This window comes from Nanorana parkeri, unplaced genomic scaffold (genome assembly GCF_000935625.1).
Source record: "Nanorana parkeri isolate BGI_ZX_2015 unplaced genomic scaffold, ASM93562v1 scaffold2031, whole genome shotgun sequence".
NCBI lineage: Eukaryota > Metazoa > Chordata > Amphibia > Anura > Dicroglossidae > Nanorana > Nanorana parkeri.
Genome location: NW_017308299.1, coordinates 139,377 through 148,021, shown reverse-complemented (window position 1 = coordinate 148,021; position 8,645 = coordinate 139,377). Strand labels below are relative to the sequence as shown.

Genomic DNA, 8,645 nt, shown 5'->3' with positions numbered 1-8,645 from the left:
GGGGGATCTGCGGGGGGGATCTCAGTATGGAGAAGTGTGGACTGTCACTCCGGGGCGGGTCGTCCTCTCTGCTGTAAATGGTTTAGTGACGATCTCATGACCCGCACTGTGGACTGTCTGGTCTACGCTTTATGATGTCACCGGGCGGTATGATGATGTCACCGGGCGGTATGATGATGTCACCGGGCGGTATGATGATGTCACTGGCGGTCCATCGATGGCGGTAGTGCAGTCGGTCTAGTGAGAGATAAGGTTCTCTATTGGGGGGTGAATACCGATCGTTATCTGCATGGGCGGGGCCTGCGCTCTGATTGGACGATGACTCTTTGTATCTGTTTTCCAGGAATATCGCTCGGAGAAGTCTCTGGAAGAGTTAAATAAGTTGGTTCCCCCAGAATGCAACTGGTGAGTCCCCGGTGGGTGGAGGGGAGTGGGTTTGTTAAAGGAGACCTGTTGGCGGCCTCTTCAGTCCCACAATGCACTGCTGCGTCTATCGCCAAATGGGCGTCGCCCCCCCATGAGCCGTGTGACTCCAGAGAACGGTCAGGATGAAAAGATTGAAAAGTTACTCCCAGGCGGAGTTACCCTTTAAGTCGGGTGATGGTGAGCAGCGGCCAATCGGAGATCAGCTGGTTCATGGAATTGTGGGCGTGGTTTGTGCGATTTATCGGTAACGCTCCGCCTCTCTCCGCAGTGTCCGCGATGGGAAGCTGCAGCACCTGCTGGCACGGGAGCTGGTCCCCGGGGACGTGGTGTGCCTGATGGTCGGCGACCGAGTTCCTGCAGACATCAGACTGATCGAGGTAATGTCTCCCACACATACCGTGGCGCGGTCACCAACTCCGCGCGTCCGTCTCTCTCTGTATCTGGAAACTTCGCTGTTGTCACCTGATCGGAGATGGAGGACGATTTTACTGCCCTTGTATCTGTTCATTTTTCCTCCCTCCCCCGTCAGGTATCTGATCACATGATGAGATTTGCGCCGTGGTGGCCGTACGTTCCGCCGCCGTCACGTGATACCGCCGGGAACGGTGAAGCCAATTTCCAGCCCTCGGTGTGCCGCGGTTACCTGACCTTCCCCGGGGACGCGGCGGTGACGGGGTTAATATTCCCCAGAAGTGGAAACGCCGCTCCCAGCGAGGCGGCGGAACAATGGCGGCTCAGTTCTCTCGCATGACCGGGAAAGCGGCTCCGCGGAGCGCGCGGGGTCAGAGAGAGGATTGTATAGGAATGTCGTCCCGCAGCTTCACTGAGACTGCTCCAGCGCCATCTTTATTAATAATGGGGGGATGATGGGAGTCATAGTCATGGTAGAGGCCATCATGGCTGCCAGAGCTCAGATGATTGAGGAGAGCGAATCCGGCTGTACAAGACGTCTGCATAGCCGGCCCAAAGTCAATCCCTACTCCCCCCTCCAGGTATTAATTCCCTCTTATAGAGATCACAGGACTCCCCCGACTATGTCTTCATCTGCTCCTCCCCAGAGAGACGCCACTTTGTGCATCACTGGGGGAGTGGAGACTGAGGAAACGCTTCCTCCTGCCTGCAGCAGACTGATGACGGGGGGAGGGGAGACTGAGGAAATGCTTCCTCCTGCCTGCAGCAGACTGATCACTGGGGGAGGGGAGACTGAGGAAATGCTTCCTCTTATCTGCACATCTGGTGTGGGGCACATCTAAGGACAGGTAGGTCTGGGGCTGCGGGGAGACCTCTAAGGACAGGTAGCTATGGAGGGGGGACCTCTAAGGACAGGTAGTTATGGGGCTGCGGGGAGACCTCTAAGGACAGGTAGCTATGGATGGGGGACCTCTAAGGACAGGTAGTTATGGGGCTGCGGGGAGACCTCTAAGGACAGGTAGCTATGGGGCTGCGGGGAGACCTCTAAGGACAGGTAGCTATGGAGGTTCTTCTCTGCTTTCCTCTTCTGTATGTGGATGGGGTGCCCGGCCCGGGTCCCTGTGGAGAAGGAAGTGGTGCTTGTCCTTCAGCTTCCCCGTCGCACAATGGCGCAGTGTTCCGCGTGTCTCTCCGGGAGGATTATCGGCTTCGGGTTTCTGATATTAATTTAGCGGATTTGGAGATTTTCTGCCCCATATAAGCCGCTCAGCTTCCCTTCCCCCATCCCTGCGTTATGTTACAGCCGATGGTTCAATGTGTGCTCAGGTGAGATCCGTACTGATACCTGTGTGTGTGCTCAGGTGAGACCCGTACTGATACCTGTGTGTGTGCTCAGGTGAGACCCGTACTGATACCTGTGTGTGTGCTCAGGTGAGATCCGTACTGATACCTGTGTGTGCGCTCAGGTGAGATCCGTATTGATACCTGTGTGTGCGCTCAGGTGAGATCCGTACTGATACCTGTGTGTGTGCTCAGGTGAGACCCGTACTGATACCTGTGTGTGTGCTCAGGTGAGATCCGTACTGATACCTGTGTGTGCGCTCAGGTGAGACCCGTACTGATACCTGTGTGTGCGCTCAGGTGAGATCCGTACTGATAACTGTGTGGGCGCTCAGGTGAGATCCGTACTGATACCTGTGTGTGCGCTCAGGTGAGATCCGTACTGATACCTGTGTGTGCGCTCAGGTGAGATCCGTACTGATACCTGTGTGTGCGCTCAGGTGAGATCCGTACTGATACCTGTGTGTGCGCTCAGGTGAGATCCGTACTGATACCTGTGTGTGCGCTCAGGTGAGATCCGTACTGATACCTGTGTGTGCGCTCAGGTGAGATCCGTACTGATACCTGTGTGCGCGCTCAGGTGAGGGAGGTGTTCTGTAGTCCTGTCCTAGGGTGACAGCTCCTCTTCTCACATCTCACACCTCACACTTCTCAGTTTAGTTACCTGAGGATCACATTTCCTGTTCGGGGGAGTCTTTCTCACACCTTGTTCTCTGAAGTTCTTTATGTTTAGTTTGCTCTCGTCGTGTGAGGGACGTTTCACCTTTCACAGGTATGTTATATATGATTGCGGAATGTTCCGGTCCCTCGGCATTATAAAACCCGGTGGCAGGTCACGCACAGCCGCGCCACATTCTCCCAGAGTTTGTTTGTTCTGGGTGGAGGTTATTTTACCTCTGCTCTGTAATGCCGCTTCCCGCTCCTCCCCCGACCGCCAACGCTTATATACCTGAACCGCGCCCACTGCCGAGTGCAATCTATAATGTCATCAAATCCTATATTATGATATATTTTCTGCCTTTTATTATACTCGGGACAAAAAAAAGATACAATGTATCAAATAAACAGATTCACAATTTACTATCATAGGTGAGAGAATTGACTCCGCCCCATCCACAGCCGTGACTGCGCCCCATCCACAGCCGTGACTGCGCCCCATCCACAGCCGTGACTGCGCCCCATCCACAGACGTGACTGCGCCCCATCCACAGACGTGACTCCGCCCCTTCTTTCATCTGGCTCTGTGGTTTCAGTTAGAGACAGTCTGCCTCAAAGTAAACCACTACTGCCACACCGTCTCCTTAGATACCCCCTCGTGCTCTGGGAATCCTTTGTGTTCATTTTAAAGATGAACTTTACCCAAATCATCAAAATAACAACAAAGTCACCTTCAGAAATGTTCAGTGATGACGATCTCCACGCAGAGACTTCTAGATCATTGCCGGCTTTGTATTCTTGGCATTCCTCATTTCTCTTTTCCTCCCCCAGTCTTCTCACAGCGGCCATTTTAACTAAGGGCAAATACATCTCCCTTTACTTCCTGGAACTCTGGCACATGTGACCAGGACATGTGACCATGCCCATCATCATCTCAGGGGAGGAAAAGGCCTTTCCCTGAGATCCTGTGAGATTACATGTGGGATTTCCCCAGCAATGCTCTGCGGATGTCACCTTCCCAGGATGCAACGCTGGGGTATGATGACATCATTTGTGCCCAAGAGGACCAGGAAGTGGAAAAAAAAGAAATTGTATGTAAAATAAAAATGTATTAATATCCCCATACTTCCTGTAATAATATCCCCGTACTTCCTGTATTAATATCCCAATACTTCCTGTAATAATATCCCCGTGCTTCCTGTAATAATATCCCCGTACTTGATGTAATAATATCCCAATACTTCCTGTAATAATATCCCCGTACTTCCTGTGATAATATCCCCTTTACTTCCTGTAATAATATCCCCTTTACTTCCTGTAATAATATCCCCTTTACTTCCTGTATTACTATCCCCATACTTCCTGTATTACTATCCCCTTTACTTCCTGTAATAATATCCCCTTTACTTCCTGTATTACTATCCCCATACTTCCTGTATTACTATCCCCATACTTCCTGTATTACTATCCCCATACTTCCTGTATTACTATCCCCGTACTTCCTGTAATAATATCCCCGTACTTCCTGTAATAATATCCCCGTACTTCCTGTATTACTATCCCCGTACTTCCTGTATTACTATCCCCATACTTCCTGTATTAATATTCCCGTACTTCCTGTATTAATATTCCCGTACTTCCTGTAATAATATTCCTGTACTTCCTGTTACATTCATGCATTTCCTGTAACCGTCTTCCTGTCTTTCTCGGAACTTCTCATTTTATTGTGTGTTTCCTCAGACGACGGACCTGCTGGTGGATGAGTCCAGTTTCACGGGTGAGACGGAGCCGTGCAGTAAGAGTCACGGGTCGGTGGATGAAGCCAGCGGATTGGCAACACTCGGCAACATTGTATTCATGGGAACGCTCATCCGATACGGCAAAGGAAAGGTGAATGCGCCGGGGAGACGGATTTGAGTAGAGAAACGTTGGTACAGATATGTGTCGTCTTTGCCTCATTGGGGAGATTATCCCTGACTTCCTGTCCCAGAGACGCACAACAGGAAGTGGGAGGAAATCTCCAAAGTGAGGGAAACCCGACACCGACCTGCGTTGTGACCTGGCACAGCTCTCCGGGGAGCCGTACTTTGCATCTCTCCTGACGTTCCCGTTCTCTCCGGCAGGGTCTGGTCATCGGCGTCGGGGAAAATTCTCAGTTTGGTGAAGTTTTCAAGATGATGCAAGCGGAGGAGGTCTGTGTATAACGCGATGTGTCACATGACGTGTCCGCCATTTTTTTTTTAAGCCGCGTTTGGGTGGTGCGGGGAAAGATTGTCATCTGTCTGTGTCCCCGCTGGAGAGACGTCCCCTCGCATCCTGTCCCTGTGACACTTTACATCCCGGTATTGTGATGCAGCTGGGATGTTGCTCTGCTCCTGCATGAGCCGTGCTGGTGTTCGGCAGGGGCGGGGCCGTTGTCGGGACGGCAGATTCAAGGAGCAGAGACCATTTTATAACATTATCTGGTTTCTAATAATATTCTCCTCAACGGATGACATTCTTATGGCCCCTGAATGCTGCCCCTCCCACTTTGTATACATCCACCAATCCGCAGAGAGCGGTCGGTCGCTCTGCTATCACGGTGGTCTCAGCCAGCAGTGGCCGGTGATGCCTCAGTGTGATCCACCAATGAATGCCTCTCATTTGCTCCTCTCTTTCAGACCCCGAAGACCCCCCTGCAGAAGAGTATGGACAAGCTGGGGAAGCAGCTCTCTCTCTTCTCCTTCGGCATCATTGGTGAGTAACAATTCGTATGTCGTTCTTATCTCTGCGTCCTCCCCGTGCGTCCTCCCCGTGCGTCCTCTTACCGCGTCCTCTTACCGCGTCTCTCTTGCAGGATTGATCATGCTGATCGGCTGGTTGCAGGGGAAGCCCCTCCTCAGCATGTTCACCATCGGCGTCAGGTACGTTCACACAGTGCCATCTGTCACATGACCACCCCGCAGCTCCTCCGTCACATGACCACCCCGCAGCTCCTCCGTCACATGACCACCCCGCAGCCCCTCCGTCACATGACCACCCCGCAGCCCCTCCGTCACATGACCACCCCGCAGCCCCTCCGTCACATGACCACCCCGCAGCCCCTCCGTCACATGACCACCCCGCAGCCCCTCCGTTACATGACCACCCCGCAGCCCCTCCGTTACATGACCACCCCGCAGCCCCCCTGTCACATGACCACCCCGCAGCTCCTCAGTCACATGACCACTCTGCAGCTCCTCAGTCACATGACTCATCCCGCTGTCTTTCAGTCACAGCCATTTGCCCCAGGGTCGGGATCAGCGTGTTCCCGGCGATCGCACGTCTCCGAACTCTTCAGACTTGTCAAATCTATAAATAAAACATCACGAGGAGCCCGAATGATGTCCAGACATGAAAGGATCCGTCACTCAGCAAATGTCTCATCGCTCGGTTATGAAGTCTGTGACCGACTACAGACACTTAAATGTCACGGCTGCTTCATCGTGGCCTCCGGGAGGGGAGTCTGGAGGAATGGGCCTCCTTATAGCTGCCTGGCCTCTCCACTCCTCACTCCCTGCCTGACATAGTTCATGTGATGTAAGGGGACTGCTGGGCCAAGCTGTGTACTGGGACTACCAGGGTGCCTCTGTAGGGGGCCGATGAGGGAACTATGTAGGAGGACTGCTGAGGTGTCCAAGTAGGGGGACTACTGGGGCGTCTGTTTACTGGGACTACCAGGGTGCCTCTGTATGGGGCCGATGAGGGAACCATGTAGGAAGACTGCTGGGCCAATCAGTGTACTGGGACTGCTATGGCTGTCTCTGTATGGGGACAATGGGACATCCATGTAGGAGGACTGGTAGGGGGGACTCCTGGGGCGTCTGTGTTGGACATCATCCGTCTTCCTTCCCACCAATACAATCTTGTCCCCGCCTGCACTCCGTACACATTCACCATTAGGCTGTGTCAGAGGCACCCCAAGGTGTCTTCTCTTATATTCATCATGCTCCCCCCTACACCCCTTCCCCCCGTGAAGCCATGGTGAATACCCGGTACCCCTGACCCATCCACTGCCCCCCCATAATGCAGCGCCCGGTCTGAGAGTCGGGGGTACCAGTCCCGGGTCTCTCTGGGGATTGTCTTTGGCTGCTCATTGTGTTTTCTCCTCTCCTTGTAGTTTGGCCGTAGCCGCCATTCCTGAAGGTCTGCCCATCGTTGTCACCGTGACGCTGGCGCTCGGCGTGATGAGGATGGCCAAAAAGCGTGTCATTGTGAAGAAGCTGCCGATCGTTGAGACCCTAGGTAGAGTATTGGACCCGTCAGAACCGGATCGTTCACAGGGCAGCGTAGACAGGAGCCCTGCGGGTGTCCAGGTTGTGACCTCCATGAATAATGCTTTGATTACGCGGATTCCACACTTGGGGGGCAGATATTTGGGGAGAGTTTTTAAACATTTAGACCGGCAAAGTTCTTCCCCGCCGATGAGGTCAGAGAGCGGCGCGATCGTCCCCGGCACACAGAGATGTATTGTCCGCAGTCTCTGGTCTGATGGCCGATCCCTTGTATGTTCCCCACACGTCACACGTCTGTCACACGTCTGTCTTCTCCCAGGCTGCTGTACCGTCATCTGCTCAGACAAGACCGGGACGCTGACCGCCAACGAGATGACCGCCACCAAACTCGTCACCTCCGATGGCCTACACGCAGAGGTGAGCGGTCTCCGTACCATAACAAGGGACGCTTCTATTGGAGTGAAAGTCAAACTGTCAGAGCTCCTCCTTATCTTCTAACCACAAAATCCACTTCACCTTCTTCTCCATCACCGCAATATAATGGGCTCTTCCAGCCTTGTGGTCACAGTTTGGTGAAGACCCTTTTCTGTCCCCCCCATGACTGTCCCCTGTGTACAAAGCCGGCTCCATAAAGACATGGGGGGAGGGGGGGCTCCATACAGACATGGGGTGACCAGCTTGGAGGAACTCGAGTGTCCTGCACAGAGCCCTGACCTCAACCCTACTGATCACTGACTGTGAGCCCCGGTCTTCCCTTCCACCATCAGTACCTGACCTCACAAATGGGACAAATTCCCCACAGACACCCCCCAAAATCTTGTGGAAAGAAGAGTGGAGGATGTTGTAGCAACAAATGAGCGACCCCATTTTAATGGCCATGGGGGTACTTCATATTGGGTATGGAGAGATGAGAATGGTGAAGGACCCAATCAAATGAAGGTGATGGGAGTTGGGGGACAGTGAGGAGGCCAGTCAGAGAAGTTGATCAGATTTGGAGATTGACTGAATCCATACAGACATGGGGGGAGAGGGGGGCTCCATACAGACATGGTGTGACCAGTGTGATGGAGGAACTCGAGTGTCCTGCACAGAGTCCTGACCTCAACCCTACTGACCACCCCCGGGATGAATTCTATCAATTCTCAGCCCTTACAAATGGGAACCATTTCCCGCAGACACCTTCCAAAATCATGTTGAAGCCTTCAGATTGGAGGGTGTTCTAGCCACAAAGGGGGCATCTCCATACTAGGTGAGGAGCCCAATCAGAGAAAGGGGGAGGAGAGATTGGGGACAGTTAGGTGACCAGTCATGGAGAGTGAGGAGCCTAATCGGAGAAGCTGAGAGTCGGAGATTGACTGAACCCATTAAGACATGGCGTGACCAGATTGGTGGAGGAACTTGAGAGCCATGACCTCAACTCTACTGAATGCCTTTGGGGCGAATTGGGACACCAATTGTGAGCCCGGGTCTTCTCCTCCAACATCAGTACCTGACCTCCAACTTCTCGTGCAAGGCTTCTCAGAAGAGTGGAGGATGGTATAGTCAGAGTGGGGCAAC

At 53.1% G+C, this 8,645-nt stretch overlaps 1 protein-coding gene across 1 annotated transcript in view; it reads left to right on the top strand.

Annotated features, from left to right (window-relative positions):
• Positions 1 to 8,645, top strand: part of ATP2C2 (ATPase secretory pathway Ca2+ transporting 2) — a gene marked incomplete at its 5' end in the record, with an annotated part of 28,360 nt that overhangs the window by 7,905 nt on the left and 11,810 nt on the right. The window contains 8 exons of the mRNA XM_018572439.1: positions 344 to 405; positions 695 to 803; positions 4,576 to 4,725; positions 4,959 to 5,027; positions 5,496 to 5,571; positions 5,672 to 5,738; positions 6,974 to 7,098; positions 7,408 to 7,547. Of these exons, the coding sequence (XP_018427941.1) occupies positions 344 to 405; positions 695 to 803; positions 4,576 to 4,725; positions 4,959 to 5,027; positions 5,496 to 5,571; positions 5,672 to 5,738; positions 6,974 to 7,098; positions 7,408 to 7,547 (798 nt within the window). The remainder of the gene's footprint in view (positions 1 to 343; positions 406 to 694; positions 804 to 4,575; positions 4,726 to 4,958; positions 5,028 to 5,495; positions 5,572 to 5,671; positions 5,739 to 6,973; positions 7,099 to 7,407; positions 7,548 to 8,645) is intronic.